Source organism: Ipomoea triloba, chromosome 6 (assembly GCF_003576645.1).
Source record: "Ipomoea triloba cultivar NCNSP0323 chromosome 6, ASM357664v1".
In the NCBI taxonomy this organism is placed as follows: Eukaryota; Viridiplantae; Streptophyta; class Magnoliopsida; order Solanales; family Convolvulaceae; genus Ipomoea; species Ipomoea triloba.
The window spans coordinates 26,067,223-26,086,954 of record NC_044921.1 but is presented as its reverse complement, the minus strand read 5'-3'; the positions used below and the strand labels follow the sequence as shown (position 1 = coordinate 26,086,954).

Below are 19,732 nucleotides of genomic sequence, written 5' to 3'. Positions count from 1 at the left end.
TCCCCATTAAACAATGCTAGACAAAACTGGAAAAATTGAAAAAAGGCAGATTCTTTAAAACTGTAATTGTTCAAAAACTGCAAGATATACATCTGTGAAATGAGTTATTACACATGAATATTGGGAAAACTTATTAATACACCTCCTCTAAGTCTTATTATGTGTGTTTGGACTTTAAGATCATTGAGGCAATTCTATCTAGTAGTCCAGATGCTCCCTTTTCTCCTACTGACAGCGGGTTAGTCCACTCCTGAAACTGGCGAACACTGCTTGGAAAGTCCGTGAACAGTCCATCCACGCCCATCTGGTTTATCCAGAAATCGAACTCTTTGTATGGATCTTGGCTGAAGTTGAAGTGCAAGAATTTGTGCTCATTCCGAAACGTGTATGGGTGAACCTGGGTTGCAATGTAAATTAGGGTTCATACCTCAAAAACGATATTTTAGCACTTTTAACATAAAGAAAGTTTGCATACCTGCAGGTTAAGGGCATGTGCTCGGGCAACAAGATCAGTAGGCGGCTGCAGGTAGTTGTTTGACACAGAAACTATGGTATCCTTCCACGGCCCAATCCCGACCACATAGTCCTTGATGAAGTTGAGGTATTTGTCTGAAGTGATTTCCGAATATGTCTGGCATTATACATATTTATCAAAAGGGTTAAACTTTAAGCTCTACACGAGTTCTAAAGACAACGAGTGAATAAAGTGTCTGTATCTACCTGATTTGTGTCTTCTGTTAATATTGTGAGATCATCAATCAGAAAGACCTTAGGTAGGTCAGTTATATTAGATATATAAATAAGAGATGTCGAGGCAAAAGACTGAATGAATGCAGGCTGTTTCAGCCATTTCTTCGACATATAAGAACCTTCATATCCATACTTTCTTAGTGTCTCAACAAACTTGTCCTCAAACTTCTTACCACCCGGCCATTTAACCTGTCCGAGATAGCAGCGCAGCTCTAAGGTTAGTTTGTCTGCAATATATGCATTTTCTTCCAAAACCTATTTTCTTATAAGGAGGAATGAAGAACTCACATGTTGATTAACAAACACCGGGTTTTTAATTTCTGGATATATTCCAACAACTCTAGGGGCATCAAGTGCAATCGAGATGTACTCCTCGAAAGTAATGATAGGAAACTGTCCTGCGTGGTATTCGAGGATATAGGGAAAGAATTATAGCAGCATACAACATTAAGCATCTTTCTGAACTATGCATGCTCGAGCTAACATACTCATCGGGGAAGGGAATGGTGGAAGCGTATAGTACTAACCATTATATTGTTGATCTCGAAACGAATATCTTTGTATTGCCCCAAGGGTCTGCAATTCCTTCAGTGTGAAATCAACTGCATATGATGAAAATAAACTATAGGCGATATCCTATAAAGGTTGCAGCTTCCAAGATTACACTAGGTTAAAAGTGTAGATTCAATACCAGTGAAATAGCCTGTCATGTTCACCCCCTGAACCTCGTAGGTCCTCTTTCGATCTGCAAACTCCTTATGCTTCGCAATATCAGTCGTGTCATCGAGATTTACATCATGATGGCATATTAGAACACCGTCTTTCGTTGCTAAAATATCTGTTTCAATGAAGTCAGCACCTTCTTCGATAGCCCTCTGCAAGAGACTTAAGTTTCAGGGACACACAAAATAGATGAACAACTAACAGTTCCTTTGAAATCGATGCTTCCAATGCATGAGAGTAATGTTAAAACAGCTTAGCTAAAATTCTATTGCTTTTTTACCATGTATGCAGCAGCGGTTTCTTCAGGAATTTCTCCATTTGAACCCCGATGAGCAATGTTATATGGGCGAAAGGTTTGTAAAGGCTGTTTATTTCGGTCGTTTCTCCTGCTAGGAAGTGGGTAGAGAGGCCTGGCAGAGCACCCAACAAATAGTAACAGAAGAACAAAGGGGGCAAGACCTGCCAATGCAATGAGAACAAGAAACTATATGTTATTCTAATATAAAAATTACATATAATACATTATTTTCAGTATTTCTTGTAAATCTAAGCACAAGTATATACAAAATATAAGCATTTATGTAGACACAAGATACTAAAACACTTTGGCTTCATCAAAACACCAGAAGAGCTGTTTACACATGCTTAATGTGCATATGATGTTTTTATAGTTTGATCACATCAAAGATAGCATTGGAAACTATGTTGTTTCATGTGAATATGATGTTTTTGTGGGAGCAACCCCAGCCAAGTTGGTTAAACAGTTAACTTGGTAACCGTAAGATTTGACGTAGCCTATTAGCTTTAGCCTTTTTGGTACGAGCTGGTCAATTATGATCAACCTAAGCTGGTTTAACTCCTTAGGATTCTTTGCCACTAAGGTCACAAAGCGGGCCAATGCACACCCTTGGCCCACTCTCGGTAGTGACTACAGATCTCCACATCATTAAAAAAAAAAAATGATGTTTTTGGCACTATGATCACATGAAAAAAAAAAAAAAAGAAGACCTTGCAGAAATTCCATTTGGAGATCACAGTTAACAACATCCTTGTACTTTTACCAACAGAGTTAATACCCAATATAGTCCTCAACTATAGTGGTTTTACTCAGTTTAGTCCTAAGTGACTTTTTGTACTCTATTTAGTCATCGACTTTAATGGTTTTACTCACTTTAGTCCTCTGTTAAGAATTCTGTTTGTTGGGTGTTATTAAGAATTCTGTTTGTTAGGTGTTAATAACAAGGTTAACATGGTAATTTCATTTCTATTTTGTTTTTTATCAAATTAATTATTAATTATATGTCCTAATTTATCTCTATCTTAGTATCTCTAATGTATTGATACTACAGGAACATAATGCTAATTGATTGAGTTTGAATTCATTACTGTTAATGCTATTTGCTAATTGCTTTGTGTTTGGATTCATTTGAAAATAACTAAAAATGCTTCTATTTGAATTCATTTGAAAAGTGATCAGAATTTCAATATGCCAAAGTTAACTAATTGCTCATTATTTGCTAACTGTTTTTTCTTTTTTTCCCTAAAGTATTATAATTTACTTTGTCTTTAGTATGCAATTGTGTAAATATATATAGAACATATAATTAATAATTAATTTGATAAAAAAAATAAAATAGAAATGAAATTACCATGTTAACCTTGTTATTAACACCCAACAAACAGAATTCTTAACTGAGGACTAAAATGGGTAAAATCATTAAAGTCGAGGACTAAATAGAGTACAAAAAGTCACTCTTAGGACTAAATTGAGTAAAACCACTATAGTCGAAGACTATATTTGGTATTAACTCTTTACCAACAACATAAAACAAATTCTTATATCAGAACCAGGACAGAAATCCACAATGCAGTCTTTTATCCAAAATAGATGCATTCTTTAATCTTTATGCTCAAGAAAATTCATTCCCATTCCAGAAAACAAGCAAAACCGTTCTGCTATCAACTGAAAAGAGCAATCCAATTGCGTATGCATAGAGGGATCAATACACAGTAAAACTCAGCTGAAAACAAACATCTAATTATCAAACACTATCACCAAAATCTCAAGAATTTCACAGAAATGCAAGTGATTCAAGCACAAAATTAATACAATGAAAAGAAAAGAAAAAAATTTAGAATTGTGATGTAGGTATGAAAGCTCACTCTGAAACGCAGCCATAAAGATTGAACCTTTTCTGTTGTAGTGAAAGCCTTTTCCTCTCCTTTTAATAAATGAAGGAGAAGAGAATCACAGTGAAATATGCAGTTGTGTTCCCGCTTTAGTAGCCGCGGATCCCATGTATTTCCAGGAATATTCTTTATTTCAAATTTGTTTAGTACTATAAATCTGCAGGTCAGTAAATAACAAACTCCTGATCTTGGGAGACTCAAAGATAAGATTTTTTCGGATATTTTAAGATTTAAGTATATCAATACATAAACCATAAAAAATGCATTATCTTTTCTTTTTAGTTTATTTTTTTATTTTTTCAAGTTGGGATTGAATTATTGATATCAATATATCATCTATGTTTGAAGCTTTCAGTAGAAGTCAACTTATATATGGCTAAATTCAACATTTTCGGCTCGTGGGCTTGAACCCGAGACCTCTAGTTAAGTCGGTAAGTCAAAAGAAATCCCATCATCTCATATTAGGGTTAGTATTCTATTACAATAATTATAATTAATGAAAAGAAAAGGGAAATGAATTGAAGACTAGCTGCAAAAATGTCTGATTTATGATTTTGAAGGTAATAATTTGGGTAAAATATCATCAAGGGCCATGACAATGTTATCATAAGATTCCCAGACACGTGTCACATCCTTATCCCTAGCTGCATAATCCAACCTGCTGACACTATTGAACAATGTGGAGTACATCTTCCTCAGCAGAGGCCTCTCAGTCCCTGGCTTACCCTGAATGATTGTGTAAATGTCTTGTTTCAGCAGAGCTGATCTGTTTCTCAAGGCTCTCTGAGCTTCTCTCCATGAGGACTCATCTTCCTCCAGCAATTCCTTCACTTGTAACAAGCTTTTTGCATGGTCTTCAATGGTGGACAGGGCTTCTTCAAGGGTCTGTTCTGGCTCTGTCAGTCTAAGGTCAAAGCCTGCAATGGCTTCTCTTCTTGACAGAAGGAAGAGAAGTGGGGTGGATGCTGCTATGGTTAGGGCTATGGCTCTTCTAGTTTTGATATGGAGGGAGGAGACTATAGGGTTTTTTCTTCTTGCTTGAATGGTGGAGGGTTTTGTGAAGGTTGGGGAAATGTGGAGTGGTTGAAGGAGCTTGTGTGCTAAAGATTGTAATGCCATATTCCTTCTGGATGGATAAGATAAAAGAGAGCTGTTGGGGTGTGGGGTTTCTTGTATAAATCCTTGAAAGAATTTACTTTGAGTTAATATAAATAGTTATCCAGTCTAAAGTTTCAATCAACATCATGTGGTCTTTCGCTGGTTGGTTTATCTCTTTGTGAATTTTTGCTGATTAGGGTTACATGACAGGTTTACCCGATTCTTTGTGATTTTTTGCTGACTAAGATTACATGACAGGTTTATCCTCATGTAGTGGCAACTGATTTCTCTCATTATCCAAAAAGAGTCTAAATGTTTGTTAGCACATATTAGTTGTGGGCATAATGTATCTATTCTACTTCAATTACAACCTATCATGAGTATCATCCACTTGGCTACTAGCTAGAATGCTAAGATGGAAAAAGAAAAAACATGGTTTTTACTTTTTAGATAAATTGGCATCATTATCATCAGACATCAGTATATAATTGTAATATAATACAATCAAGGTGGTTTCCCCTTTACATTCCATCCAAGAACTACAATATCAATTCATGAATGTTGTATAGTACTCTTAGCAAAAACCAGAAAGGTAATGAAAAGAAAGATACAAGAAAATGGAATGATAAGCAGGGAAGTAGAAACAAGCTATTATTTTTTGAAGAGTTGCTTCTGTCTGGTTGGCTTGGTTCTCAAACTGTTACCATCACCCCTTACTATCTCATCAACTAAATCTTTAAAGACTAAGCGCTCTAAAGAAAGAACAATGTTTGAAGTTTCACCCGCGAAATCTGTCCAACTTTCTGGCTGATCCTCCCATGATATGTTTCTTGGCTCATCGTCTTGGTCCAAGGAGAATCTGGATGGTTTAACGTGGAGCTGTTCTATCTCTGCACATAACTCTCTCAGAAGCTTTTGTGAATTCGGGGCTTTCGTGGCTGCCACCCGTGGCCTTAGCCATGGCTCAGAAAAGGGTCCTACTAAAGCCAATTTCGCAGCAAGGAGTTCATTGACAAAATCAAAGATGAGCTTCCGATGGATCTTCTCCTTGGGCTTCAACGCGTTGCTGTTTTCTTTGGTGCATTCTTCCTTGCCTAAAGTGCTTTCCTTGGTTTGTTCCAGAACGGAAAACAGCTCGGGATTGATCGGGTAGCCAGATGAATGGAACTCGTACGTTGTTGTGCTTGAACCAAGGTCTCCAAGGAGAAGGCCGGAAGCTAATAAAATTTCAGCAACATATCTATGATCGGGGTTCGTGCTCTCACAGATCGAAGCAATATAATCCGTGTGGACTTCATCATGACTAGAGTTCAACCTTCTGAGTTTCTGAACAAGATTTTCAATCTTCTTTAGTTTCTTTCTATTAATCCCCAGAGTGACGGGATAACCAAAGGTGCTTGATGTAGCATTATCATCTGGATTACAATCTCGATACTCTGATCTGTCATCTGTTACGTAAATGATGGACTATCAGACGAGAGGGTCATTTTGAAACCCAAAGCAAATAGTTACTACATACTACATCTACTATAGTCCAGTTTAAGTAAAAAATTTAAGAAAAATACAGACACAAACATTCACAAAAACGTAAGAGAAAAGCAGTACCTTCCAGAGCTTCTGAAATATGTTTGACGGGGGAGGGTGATTCATCTGTATACCCAACATTGTCAAGAACTGAAACGGGACTGGGATATTCAGGGGCAAGGATAGCTCGTTCGGCCAATAATTCATTTTCCAATAGACCGAAAGTCTTTGCCAAGGGACTCTGGTTGCTGCTTTTCTCGAAAGACTGTAAAGTACTAGTGACTTCTTCTGTAACTTCTTTTAAGTCAGCAATTATACTCCCGTTTGACTGATTAGATATTTCACCCCGTATCAGTTGGACATCATTTTGCGGGATATTGGAACTCTTTTGCCCATGCTTTCCACCAGGGGGACTAGACTTCATTTGTTGCTTGGTTGCTTGTCTTCTTGATATTGATGAAGGTGTGGGTGGCCGAGACCGTTTCTCCAACTCAAGTTTCTTCTGTTGCAATCCGGGGGTGATGAATCCCGAGGTCTTTACTGAGCCCGAAGTGTTCTCCTTGGACCTAACTGAAACTTGAGGAGATATTGGAGTTCTATTATTGGTTTTAGCGGAACTAATTGGTGTATTGACTCTTTTACTAGTTTTAAGATTTTGATCCTTGACTGTTACACGAGTAGCTGCCCCATTTCTACCACGGAAGCCTTCATTACCCTGAAGTTTAGGGATATTGGATAAGTCGTCCAGAGGAATCACAGAAGAAGATGGTGTACCGGATTTCCCCAATAGCTTTGCGGGCTTCATGATAACAATTGAGGACTCAAAGTGCCTTAATGAATTGGATCCCCTCGTGGCAGTACCAATTTGATGGCTCTGCCTCGTTCGCTGGTTTGCACTTTGAAAGGAACTAGTACAGTTTTGCTCGTTATTCTCCCTCTGAGACGCAAAATTAGAGTCCTGACAATCTTTTTGGGCAGCAAGGAGCCCCTTTCTCTGCATTGTTTCCAGTATCTGCTTTAGAGCTCTGAGATCATTGCCTGATTCAGTGAATTCAAGATCCATAAATCTCTTCTCTATCTCGCTATAAGCAGAAGGAAACGAGCTTAGAGGCGTTTTTAAACTCTTGGAGTTCCTAGCTGCTGGTTTCTTGGAAACTTGAGTCCCGTCGAACTTCCTCCAGGGAGCTGGTTCAATCGGAAATCTGGAGATAGGCTTCATAACTAAGTTGGGGTTCCAATGAGTCGAATTTGGTTCCTTCGAAGGGCTCCTCGTGGGATTAGATATTTGAACAGCATTGCAGCACCTACCACTTACTTCTGAAGACCTTGCTAGAGGAATTAGATCTTCGTTTTGACAAGTTTTGTTTGAACCCATTTTAGTCTCACTCGGTGACATGGAATCTGGCAGTGTTTCCAGGCCCATTAGCTTCGCCACGACACTTGGAGGCCGTGCCTGAGCTCCCGATGTTTGCTGCCTAGCAGACCTAGCATTGGTACCGCCATTATCTTGGCGGGAAGGTTTTGAAGCAAAGTTGGATTTGGGAATGTTCAGTGATTCAAAGGATAAAGCAGACAGAGAAGCATCTTTTGAATGATATGGTGATGATCTTGAAGGCTCTCTAGGTTCACTGCTATACCACGAGGCTTCTCGAAGCTTAGCAAGAACTCGAAGAGAATCCTTAACATCCTCGGGCAAATTTTGTTTCACATCAAGAGTTGTCTCATAATCCCCATCAAAAACTGTGTGTTTCAGCATAGATTCTGCTACTTCCTCTCTAACTTTGGATTTGGTCGATAATCCTTGACCCTCTCGGTTCATAGAGTCCTTAACCACATCCCTAATGTCAAGTACCTGTCGACCATATTGCTGGGATGCTTTTACTTCGTTCATAGCTGGATCCCTTGAAGGAGTTTCAGGAAAAGTTGCTCTATCGAAAGCCAAATGCTCTCGTTGAGCTGGTTTTCTACAATCAACAGAGACAGAAGACGACTGCAATGAAGAGAATGAGTACGTCGAAGATTCTCTAGAGAATTTTTGTTTTTCCTGCAACCAAATGAACACACACTAACTAAAAGATTCGATGAATCGAGAAAGTTGTTACTGAAAACAGCGATATGTACAGATAAATGACTGAAACTCCTTACTGCTGCAGCTGATCTCTGGTACGTGCTGCATAAATTTTGTTCAGAAGTGTCATCGCTGAAGTGCAAACTACCTACAAAGATTCAAAACGATATTATCCAATTTTCATTTGGTATCTATAGACTCTGCAAATAATGTTACCAAATACTCTTAATCGCAATGCAAGACCTCTAGAAAAGAACGTTTGGTCATTTGGATTCACAAAACAAGAACTCGAGTAAAAAGTACTAGGAATCCTTGCCTGCAGTGAGCGCTTCGGGGCTGTGGCCAGCTATACGTATATGTTGACGATCAAAGAGTTGAAGGATTCCCTTCATACAGCCAATCTGCTTGTGCAAATCTGGATTGTCATCAGCCAAAGAATGCAAAAGCCTCGCTGCCATTTTTCTTCAGCAACAAGATCAAAACTTCCCGAGCTCCACCTCACAGCGTCTTTTCTCTCGAATGCCCTTCGTTAACAGAATTCATCTCCACAAGATCATGTCCAATGTCTTTGAACACTTGAAGATGCAATCTCTAGATACAGGAATATGCTTTATGTTCAAAATGGGAATCTAAAGGGCATTACTGGTACCAAGTACTTTCCAATCAAAAAGCTAATTTGAAGACTTTTCCAGTCCCCACAAAGCCAGATGATCAGAACCCTTTAAAAATTGATGTAACAAATGAACCAACCATCTTCAACAACATAAACCCAGACAATCTTGGCCTCAGGTTTCAATCAAAGATTCAAAATTTCCCCAAAATACCAGCACTTCCAGCTAACCAGACTCCAAATCTAATTAGGCTATAACTCATAAGCATCTAAGACACTTCCTTCAGACAGAATTCAAGTCTTGGATACCTGCCTCCCCTACAATACAAGTTCCCTTCTTCAATATTCTTCAAAAACTTCCCAAAATTGACACCCAGTCAACAAAAATCAAATCTTTTTTCCAAACAACAAGAAAACTTCACAAAACTTGCATTTTTACATGTATATGTGATACCAGTTAGCAAAAATCAAATCTTTTTCCAGAAACACCAAAAAAAAAATCTAAACAGTAAAAAACCAGTACCTTAAGGCTTCAGCTTCCAATGTGTTGAATGCCAATACATGAAAATACCAGAGAAATAGTAAACTTAACAAAGGGGAGCAGCAATGAAATGTGGTTGAAATTACACTACAATAGAAGCATTGCATTATAATCCTCCATAATTGTGAAGAGGGAAATGCAGGAGAGGGATGTGAGGGGGCAGAAATTCCAGCAGACTTCCATGTGTAATGATGAGAGGGGTGGGTCTAAATATGTCTGCATGCCCTCACCATGTGGAGTTGTCAGGAGACTGTGGCTAAGGTATTCACAGAATTTGGGGCTTCTGGGTCCGAGGGCTAACCTTTGACTCCACTTTGAAGCAGAATAAGAGGATGATAGAGTTTGGCATGGATGATGTTTTGGTCCAATTCTAAACCCCCAATCATGTCACCCCGTTATTCTCAAGTACACCGGTACTCCATTACCTTTTTATCCAACTCTAACGTTTTGCCATTTATTGGCCCCAACGGTGCCTGGGTAATTGAAAGTTTGGTAAACGAATTGTTAATGTAACGATGAGATAATTAATTTTATGAGAGGAGACCAGACTAAATTTAACATTAGAACAATCCGCAAACAAGTTAGCTAGATAAATGTCTTGGTAATCACAATATCTCAAGTTTAACTTTTATGGGAGTTATCTAGTGATATTATTGGTTTCAGGTGGTAGTTATGGACAACTTATGTTGATTTATCTTATTTGTAGCTTTTTACTGGATAAAGTCACAAGACAGACTTTACTCAAAATATACATTTGGATAGTTACAGCTTATTTATTAAACAAGCCAAGCCAAGGGATGTGGGGTTAAGAAGTGCATGACAGCATGTGGCTGGCTAAGCAAAGAGGATTTGTTCAATATAATGTCATTGTCGATCTAGACATTGAAAAGATGGTTAAGTGAGAAAACTAATATAAGTAGGAGGATGTTGAGAGGGATGAATTTTAAGAATTAGATAACTCTTCACAAAAAAAAACATACAAATTGTAAGACAACTTAAGTTACTCGTACAAATTGTAAAACAACTTAACACCTTGTGGTTTAGTGACACTCGGTTGCACTCCACATGGGAGGGAATGAGTATTTGAAATCTCGTGAATTATCATTATCATCAACAGTTCAATTAACTTAGTTGAGATTACCCTTTGAATTACGATATTTTTAAAAGTTTCACCAATCATCACATAAATTCTAGGTATGGGGTAGCTAGCAATGCAAACATCATGTGATGGTGAATGCAAGGTTCACCTATCCTAGCTTAGAAAGATGATGTTGAAATGGGGAAAAGGCACATGCATAAAGTGGAAGAGACACCATGTGGGGGGTACATAAATGAGCTTTAATGTGAAAAACAACAATATATTATTACCTATGCATATCCTTTGCTATCTTATCTCTATGTTCTAAGAAACATTGCTCTCTATCTACTATGCTTGATTGGTACATTATGCCTAACTTTTTCCCCCTTCTCAAAATATATCATTATTGTTGTTTATGATCATAGGTTATAATTCATGTATAATATACTTTAAATTAATTATACGTAGTTAACTAATTTTAAATATAATATCAAAAATTATATTTCTATTGCATCTTTATGTGTATATTATATATGTTTACTATTTAAAAATTCAACTAATCTTTAGTTTAGTTTCTTTTACTTTAACCTTTCTTTTTCTTTGAAAGCCAACAACTCAAAGGCAAATATTGGCATCTTTTGTATGATGAATTCATTGGATTGTTAATTGTAACAGTGTTATACTGTTATGCTGATTTAAAAAAAAAGAAAAAATAATTCTTGAAAAAAGGCTAATTTAACTAATCCATGAAGAATATCCAACATTTCTGAATGTCAAATAATCTGTGAAGATGAGTGAAAAATAGAACCAGAAATCTACATTACATTCAAATGTCCTGTCTAAAACACTGAAATTTCTGCAGGATCTGTATACTTCCCATGGAACTAAAATCTGAATCGACCCCGTCTCATTCGTGCCCACGCTATAGCAGCTGCAAAAGCCCCTCCCAGGTGAGCAGATCCAGAGACACGGTGATCGCCCTGCAGCAACAGGAGAAAGTAAATACGATGTTAACATCATAGTTTATCTCTGACAGAAGGCTGATCTTATAACACACAAATAAGCAAGAAAAGGGTTCTCTAGAGGAGAAAGCGTTGGTAAGGGATCTTTATAGAAGTTGGAGCACAAGAGGGGAACAGTTTATCGTGTAGTCTAGAGATAAGTGTTGGAGCACAAGGGAAAAGCAGTTTATCGAATAGTCTAGTGATAAACAGTTGATCATATCGGCTTTTCTCTTGAATAACCGACAAAATTGTGTGATTACTTGTTAATAATAATCACTCCATTAGTACAGCATGAAGAGAAATCGAGTGCAAGAAGATCGTACCTCCAATATTCTTAGCACATCCTTTCCAATAAGAAAAATTCCCTGGACAATAACAAACAGAATCAATGATTATGTGCTATTGAATCACTGGCAAATCATTGTTCCTTTAGAAATTAGTGGAACGATAAATACGCACCAATAAGATTGCGGGAACTGGTATTATGAAGTCAAAATATAAGGTTTTTTTGGGGAAGAGGAATATATCAAGCAGCATAATTGCATTCACCGCCCCACTTGCTCCCTGAAAGGGTTAGCAGAATTGAGTTAAGCGAGAAAAATAATAAACTTTTCACATATGCTTTGTTATGGCACGGGGAGGATCCCGAAAACCTGAAAGTATCTGTATTTTGAAAAATAGAAGATTTTTAACAAAGATGTTAAAAAGGAAGGGCAAATGCAGCAAAGCAGACATCAAGAAAAAGAACGTGAATATACCATTCCGGGTACTCTTGAAGAATCCAGTGTTGGTATTCGGCTCCTTTGTGCCTATGAAACACAAGAAACTGTAAACAGTTAACTTTGAAAGGTTTAGTGGTAAGGGAACTTCTTTTCCTACTTAATTCATGCGGGAAATTCTGGTCTCACTGGGTTTCTGCCTTGCCAGTAAACGGGGACTCTTTATCACTGCCTCAAGAATTCTAACAAAATAAAAGCACTACCTGCATTGATGGAGCTATAAAGGCGTGATAGACTAAGAAAAAGACTGAGCCAAGAACTGCCCCAGATAGATACAACTTCAAAACATATTCAGAGCCAAAGGTTCTTCCTATCTGCGGTGAAGTGGAATGACAAATAATTAGTTTACCGAAGGAGATAACCATTAATCCAGTAAGTAGTGACTCAAAGACAAATAATGCTCTCAACCCATATAACCATTTACTAAAAGAAATACTCTGAAATAAAAGGAGTTAATTTTAAATATGTAAGTTGACAACAAGATAGGAACTGAATGCCAAAGCCATAATACTTTCAAGATTTGCACTTACGCTTGACCCAAAAAAGTAGAGTCCAACCATGTTAGAGATAAGGTGCCACTGATCAGCTTGGCTGAATGCAGAGGTTACCAATGTGTGCAGCCGTCCACTTGTAAAATTGTCGACTGAAATCTGAGAAACAAAGAATAAATTCAAAGTGTATTGCATATAACTAGCTTTGCCTTAGTTCCCACCCACTCAAGTAGGCAAAGTATAACAACTCACAGTGAAGTTCCTCAACATGAATCCAGTATCAGCAACCCTCCATAATAGAAAAACAGCCACATTAGACAGAATCAAACCTATCACAACTCCATCAGGTGTTAGACCTTGAAACCATGATCCCCTACACGTGGAAAAAGAATGTTGTTTAGTGGTATTTATTTATTTATTTTTATGTTGTGCGGGGCAAAAGGTGGGGGAGACTACTCAGAAACCCCTACAAGATAAACACATCATAGGATAAACAAGGATGAATAGCTAAGAGGCAAATATAACAGCATTGAAAGAAGAAAGCTGGAAAGAAAGAAAAAAAAAAAAATCATTTTGGACAATGACTATAGTGCTATTCAGACTTTTGGTATCTAAGGGAAAAAAGTGGAATTAATTCTAAATAAAATTGAATAGTGTACTCCTTAGTCCTTTGTGTGTAGAGATGGTAACTGGAAAATAAGGCAGATTGTTCTAACTCTCAGCCAATGATTACTCCTAAGTCCTAACTCCTAAATAAGATTCTTTGATGGCTAAAAGAATAAAACATCCTCCAAATTAAAATATTTTATCCATGAACCTAATTTCTAAAGTGAAACTTCTATTCCTTTGTTACTTTTAATTCTCATGATGCATATAACTCACTTAAGGACAGATGTCAGGTGCCATTTATTCATTTCTGACACAGGAAGGAAATGTTTAAGAGCAAAGCTCCTACACAAAGTTAAACAGTACCAACATCTAAAAACAAAGATGAAAATCTAAGATTATGGCTTTTACCATTAGCCCAACAATCAAAGCTGTCAATGAGAATCATAAAAAGATTGAGGCTTGATTTGAATTGATTAATGAATTCTCTTATATTTTATTTAAAAAAAAAAGAAGAAGACAAACATAAAAAAGATTAATGAACTCCAAACTTGAGAAATGTATAGAATAAGATTAGTTTACTATAGTCCAACATGGTAGCAGCCTGTGCTTCTTTTCTTGTCAAAGTCTCAAAGATGCCTTGTCTGGCCTTAACAGAAAAGTATCACTTCTTTTGGTTAAGAATGCAGAACCTTTAGTGCAATAAATGAGAAAGGCATGTCTCATATCACCAAATGGAACCAAAGGTACAGTCTATTGAACCAAAGCACAACAGCTGTAAGCCTGCCCATCCTTTTTATGCACTGGCTTTCTTTTGAAACACTCATCAAATAAACTAAAAACACCCAATTTTAAAAGAAATCATAATGCAATACAATTCTCCATCACTCCATCCAGTTCAATTTAAAAATTGCAGCAAAATAAAGAAAACAAAATCAAATGATCACATTCAAATTAAAAATTCAATCTTTACCTTCCCCAGAAACCAAACAGACTTGAATATAAATTCAACCAAATAGAAAGGGGGAAAAGTAAAATACCGGGTATATCGATTGGAAAACGACGAGAAATCGGAACGGAAATTTCGTCGAGGAAGTCGAAAGCGGAGGAGCCAATTTTGCGTTTCAGCAACAGCGTTGGATTGGCCACTCTTCAAAAGGGCATTTCTCAAGACTGGGTTTTTGGGGAGTGAGCTTGAAAACAGCCCATGATAGCTCTTCAAATTCGGGGCCGTCCATGAATGTGGGCGCGAGCAAGAGGTGTTGAAGTGAGAAAACAGATGGTGGTGGGGCGGCAGGGTGAAGGTTTCAGAGGGATTTGGGAGATTTCTGGTGATCTTGGAGAGGCCCTTGAGGGAGAAGAGTCTCTGCATTGCGAGAAATAGTGTTTTAGCCTTGATTTTAAAGGTTTTGGGTCTCTATTCTCAAGTTGTAGCGCAGAGATGAAATGAGGTAGGAACAGAAAAAGGAAGGAAAATGCTAAGTGCCAAGTATAATGGGGCATTGATAAACTGTGTAGGCTTGCAAAACTATCCAAACTTTAATTTCCTTTTCTTAAAAGCAATTGATTTTGTAACTATAAGTTCATAAATTCAACTCTACGTGATACTTGCATATTAGTTCTCTTGATTTGAGTATGTCAAATATGACAATCTAGTATAATTTATCTCATTTTTATATCTTTCCTGCTAAAATCACAAACTCACATAGACTAATTTATCTTAATATAATCATTTATCAGTTTAGATCATAATATACTTTATTCAAAACTCATTTTCGAATAATAACTATAGAGTTTCCAATAAATCAAAAGTTTCTTTCACTACACAACCCATATTATATACCTATAAGCAAAATTTTCATTTTTCAAGCATGTTCACCTTTAGTTACAAGTTTATGTGAATCTAGTTGAGTAAGATGGAAGCCCATTTAGTCCATTATAAAGTCCAGAGCTAAAAGAGGCCCAAATATAAAATCCAATTGGATAGATCCGGTGGGCTTAAACCCAAATTAAGCCCCAACTTTTGAAGACAGAATTGGTTCGATCTAAAATTGGGCCCAAATCATTTTACAGTTTTCATATTGCTAAAATAATTTTATCTGTACCGATTACTATGTAGTGTGATGACACATCTGTTATCATTTTAAATGAGTGGCTCAGAACTACCTTGTAAAGAAATAATTTAATCAGTATCAAACTTCACCCACAAACTTCCTCATAAGCCAAAAGTTTCACTTTTTTTTTTTTTCTCATGTTTCCCTCATTATTCAAAAAAATAAATTAAACAAGATAAATAATAGCAAAGATGGACATACTATAGGCGAGTTGTTAAAGTTTGTTGAGAGATTCCATGATCACATCTGAGCCACACACCTCAAGTCCTCCATCTGTTATACTAAGGGCATCCCACATTAATGATTTTTTTTTAACCGTTTGTTGACAAATAAGACTTATGTGGAGGAGAGAAAGAGATAGAGAATTTTTAGGGTCTCCCTGGCTTGCAACAGGTATTTTTTGTAAGACTCGCAAGAGAGAGAAAAAGGAAGCGAAAGGCAATTGGGGCGATCATGCCCAGTTGGGCGCATCAGTTGCTCTGTTTTTTTTTTTTTTTTTTTTTTTTTTTGGTTGCGTTAGTGCTCTAACTTTTTTAAAAAGAAATTCTCTTTTTTCCTTCTTCTCTTTCCTTCACCTCTTTCTTAGTTGGCACTTCAAAAATCACCCCAAAAATGTCACTATTGAGGATGCCCTAACATGCAAAGCACATGGTTAGGTCACACAAAATTATAATAAATCAAATTGGGCATCTTAAGATAACAATATGGGTATCAAACATGCATGCCAAATGCATAGTTTGTTTACATCAAGGTTGTTACATATCTAACAACTTGGTTAAATGTTGGAGGAATATAATATTTGATTAGTCATGATCCAAGAGTGCTTAGCAGCTGTACTGATGTACTGTTGTTGTGTACTTAGAGGATAATTGGTGTGCACCAATTGCTGCATAAATTCCTTGTTTGAAAGTGAGTTAAGAGAACCCATTCTTTTAATTATTTTGTTGGCCCTACCATATGTTTCTCCCCCACTCAACTACGCGATACATCAACACTAATTATGTTCATACTGAGTAGGACTTTAGAGTGACAAAAACGTTCCCTCATGAATTATAAAATAGTTATATTATCACAATTTAAATCCGAAACATCTAGTTAAAATGAAAATGACTCGCAGTATTACTGGTCTGATATGTTTTTTCTCCGTTAGTAAACTAGGACAACATGTTGAGAGTACAATCTTAAAGAGTGACAAAACGCTTCCTAATAAATTACGGAGTATAAATTAATTGTATTCTCAAAATTTAAATTTGAGACTTCTAGTTAAGATGGGAATATGAATCCCATTCTTTTAATTATTGTTAACTCTTCCCTCTCTTTGCATTTCTTTAGACTTAGGGTGCGTTTGGTTCGCACATGGGAATCGGAATCGGAATGGGTATCAAATACTTGGTAATGGTAATGGGTTTTGGTGAAAGTATTTAACATGTTTGGTAATTTGGTGGAATGAGAATGATTATTAATAGTGAGGAAGAAAGGAGGAAGGGAGATGAAACCCTTATGTAATAAGGGTATGGGTTTTGTCATTAATGGGGTATTACAAACCCATAGTAGCATTCACAAAACCTATCAACCAAACACAAACAATCACTTTCATACCCATTCCTTATGCCTAAACCCACCAACCAAACACACCCTTAGTTGGGACAAAATCTTTTATTTTAGTCAAAAAGCATAGAAGTTAGTGTGCATGGCTGCCATGAGAGAATAATATATATAAGCCTTAATTAATCTCTTTCTTTATAATTAACAACACTTTCTGGATATTATGAATCTTTTTTATACTATATATAGCACTTGGTAACTACTTTCATGATACCCATATATGTTCACAACATCGCAGGACTGATTTGGATTCTTATAGTGTATGAAACGATTATACAATTCAAAATTAAAATAATAAGGTATTGATCTAATCTAGTTAACGAACAGATATCCTTATTATTTGACTTTAAATAAGAGGTCGGAGATTTAATTCGAAAATTCCAGCCTCAAGTGGATATCTACTTTGAATATATATATTATGTAATTATTAATTGTGTTGCAAATACGCTAGGTATGAAACTGACATTGTGATCTTGGTCGACACTAGCTTCACTACCTAAAGATGTTCTGTAGATGAAGCTCATCTTGTGACCTTAGCTGACATCTGCTCCGCTACCCAAAGGTGCACTTTGGGTGAAGTAAGTCTAGTTAGCTTTATTACTCTAGTTGGCATAGGCTTCTCACTACTTTTTTTTTTTTTTTTTTTTTAGAACATGCTTCTCACTAGTTGAATGTGTGCTCTTGGTGAAACTCACATTGGGACCCTAGCTGAGTTTCAAATGTGTGTTTTGGATACGGTGAAGCTCGCTGGTAACTCTAGCTAGTATTGCCTTCTTTACCTGCATATGCACTGTTAGTGAAGCTTGCCTTTGATCCTAGCCAATACTGAATCTGTAATTAGAAGATGCGCTCAGGGTGAAACTCGTCTTTGTGATCCTAGTCTACACCAACTCTGTTACCTGAAGGTGCACTTTGAGTGAAACTCATGTTGTGATTCTACTTGACACTCAAATGTGCACTTTAGATGGAGCTCACTCTATGACTTTCGGCACCGACTCAAACCAAGAAAGTCAATAGACTACAGCTCCTACTATACAAAAATTTGAATTGAAAACATTATAATTATCAAACAAATTGTTTAACCAATTAGGTTGGAATTGTCCAATTTTAAGTAAAACTATACCTTGTATTATATTTTGTGTGTGTGTGTGTGTTTTTTTTGGAAGGTTACTTTGTGTTAATTATAAATCATTCTTGAGAAAGATATTGTTAATTGAAAGGATTGAATTTAAGTTGAATACGTACTTAATATAGTCAATAGCATTAAAAAGAAAAAAGTTATTTTGGAAGCCCCAAAAGTTAATTCACCTTGACGGTAAGTCCAATACGTACTCGTACTTGACAGCAAATTGAATTTGTATGCACGTATAACTATGATCTCTTAAACACAATGTCACCATATAAATGGTTAGAAAATTTGGATTTCTCTTAATAGAACAGACAAAAAGTGATGAAATTTAAAATGTATGGTCAAATTTTGGATTCCCAATTAACTTTATTAATCATTTTAAAGAAAAAATTTGACCGTTAGTATTACCTATCACTAATATAAATGGCAAGAAAATTTTAACAAAATATTCAGCATCCAAATTCTCTTCGTCTTCTTTGTCTTCTTCTGATCTCATATTCTCAAAACAAATTGTGTGCAAAATTTTTAAGAAATTAAATATCAAATTGGCCATAATACAAAATTGTCAAAAATATATACAAAGCACTTTTTAACCACCAAGTTAAAAATTTAGAAAATTTTGTTGATGATAAGAATTAGGTAGTTTTAAAAGACTTTTTCATTGAAAGATAAAAGTTGGAGAAAAAAAAAAGAGAAATAATTTTATAGTACTATGAGTTTGAGTAATTAACCAGCTTAATTTAACACACTTTAATTTTCTTGATGCTTATTTTCTCGTCACCTCTAATCCATTCTAATCAATATTATACTCATTGCACGAAAAAGGGGTTTAATGACGTGAATGACACTAACCTATAACAATCCAAAAAAAAAAAAAAAACAATTGAACCCCATAAGAAGTGTCCAATACTTATTGTATATCCTTAAATAATGATTGTGAATTATTTTTTTTTTTTGTAAAAAAAAAAATTGAGAAGCATGCTTTAATTAATACCGAGTATATATGTACATGTGATAGTGACCTAAAAATCTTATTCCTGCTAAAGGAGCAGATAAAGGAGTCAACTCATACTATAATTTGTCTAACCAGAGGTTGTCTCCAGCAACTTTATATTATATTTTATTATGTGATATTTGTGATGTATTGATGGTAAATTTCATAATTAAGTGGAGAACAAATCTAGTGCAAGATATGGTGAGGATTTATATATCTTCTCGGATAATAAAGGGGAATTGGATACACATCTTGGATGGTATATATAATTTCTAACTAATAAACGTGGGAATATAAAAGTGTGTTTGTCTATATAATATATTGTCGACAACGCTCACTCTAACTCTAAATTTAAAAGTACTTGAAATTTTTAAAAATTTAAGGTTACTGCATACCCAAAATCAAGGATCGAACCCTTAGCCTGGTTA

The 19,732-nt window shown here is 36.1% G+C and overlaps 4 protein-coding genes across 6 annotated transcripts; all 4 read right to left on the bottom strand.

The window, feature by feature from the left end:
* Nucleotides 1-35: 35 nt before the first annotated feature.
* Nucleotides 36-3,876, bottom strand: LOC116022061 (glycerophosphodiester phosphodiesterase GDPD6-like). Its single transcript, XM_031262613.1, has 8 exons — nt 3,637-3,876; nt 1,754-1,932; nt 1,442-1,625; nt 1,278-1,352; nt 1,039-1,148; nt 721-939; nt 476-631; nt 36-397 (listed from the first exon to the last, which is right to left on the bottom strand). Exons 1-8 carry the CDS (start codon nt 3,650-3,652, stop codon nt 158-160), a joined length of 1,179 nt encoding a protein of 392 aa, XP_031118473.1. The 5' UTR covers nt 3,653-3,876; the 3' UTR covers nt 36-157.
* A 223-nt stretch (nt 3,877-4,099) lies between these two features.
* Nucleotides 4,100-4,824, bottom strand: LOC116022919 (psbQ-like protein 3, chloroplastic). The gene has a single exon (XM_031263832.1). It carries the CDS (start codon nt 4,780-4,782, stop codon nt 4,210-4,212), a length of 573 nt encoding a protein of 190 aa, XP_031119692.1. The 5' UTR covers nt 4,783-4,824; the 3' UTR covers nt 4,100-4,209.
* A 392-nt stretch (nt 4,825-5,216) lies between these two features.
* On the bottom strand, nt 5,217-9,843 carry LOC116022403 (protein LONGIFOLIA 1-like). 3 transcript variants are annotated; one of them, XM_031263132.1, is made up of 5 exons: nt 9,487-9,843; nt 8,670-9,319; nt 8,431-8,501; nt 6,367-8,329; nt 5,217-6,209 (listed from the first exon to the last, which is right to left on the bottom strand). In XM_031263132.1, exons 2-5 carry the CDS (start codon nt 8,809-8,811, stop codon nt 5,413-5,415), a joined length of 2,973 nt encoding a protein of 990 aa, XP_031118992.1. In that variant the 5' UTR covers nt 8,812-9,319; nt 9,487-9,843; the 3' UTR covers nt 5,217-5,412. The 3 variants fall into 3 exon arrangements, with proteins under 3 accessions (XP_031118992.1, XP_031118991.1, XP_031118993.1); XM_031263131.1 differs by having other exon boundaries at nt 8,670-9,281; XM_031263133.1 differs by having other exon boundaries at nt 8,670-8,944.
* A 1,452-nt stretch (nt 9,844-11,295) lies between these two features.
* Nucleotides 11,296-14,937, bottom strand: LOC116022796 (RHOMBOID-like protein 12, mitochondrial). Its single transcript, XM_031263676.1, has 8 exons — nt 14,503-14,937; nt 13,109-13,229; nt 12,896-13,015; nt 12,569-12,679; nt 12,345-12,395; nt 12,046-12,150; nt 11,910-11,951; nt 11,296-11,562 (listed from the first exon to the last, which is right to left on the bottom strand). The coding sequence occupies exons 1-8, from the start codon at nt 14,832-14,834 to the stop codon at nt 11,467-11,469; spliced, it is 978 nt and encodes a 325-aa protein (XP_031119536.1). The 5' UTR covers nt 14,835-14,937; the 3' UTR covers nt 11,296-11,466.
* Nucleotides 14,938-19,732: the final 4,795 nt, after the last annotated feature.

Excerpts from the sequence above, each read along its gene's own strand:
- LOC116022061 (XM_031262613.1), bottom strand. Across the intron at positions 1,353-1,441 it reads CATGACAGGCTATTTCACTG|TTGATTTCACACTGAAGGAA; the intron begins GTATTGAATCTA and ends CATCATATGCAG. Across the intron at positions 632-720 it reads TAACAGAAGACACAAATCAG|ACATATTCGGAAATCACTTC; the intron begins GTAGATACAGAC and ends GTATAATGCCAG.
- LOC116022919 (XM_031263832.1), bottom strand. The coding sequence starts at position 4,782 with ATGGCATTACAATCTTTAGCACACAAGCTCCTTCAACCACTCCACATT.
- LOC116022403 (XM_031263132.1), bottom strand. The coding sequence starts at position 8,811 with ATGGCAGCGAGGCTTTTGCATTCTTTGGCTGATGACAATCCAGATTTG. Across the intron at positions 8,502-8,669 it reads CCCCGAAGCGCTCACTGCAG|GTAGTTTGCACTTCAGCGAT; the intron begins GCAAGGATTCCT and ends GAATCTTTGTAG. Across the intron at positions 6,210-6,366 it reads TATTTCAGAAGCTCTGGAAG|ATGACAGATCAGAGTATCGA; the intron begins GTACTGCTTTTC and ends TTTACGTAACAG.
- LOC116022796 (XM_031263676.1), bottom strand. The coding sequence starts at position 14,834 with ATGCAGAGACTCTTCTCCCTCAAGGGCCTCTCCAAGATCACCAGAAAT. Across the intron at positions 11,952-12,045 it reads CAGTTCCCGCAATCTTATTG|GGAATTTTTCTTATTGGAAA; the intron begins GTGCGTATTTAT and ends GTTATTGTCCAG. Across the intron at positions 11,563-11,909 it reads ATGTGCTAAGAATATTGGAG|GGCGATCACCGTGTCTCTGG; the intron begins GTACGATCTTCT and ends CTGTTGCTGCAG.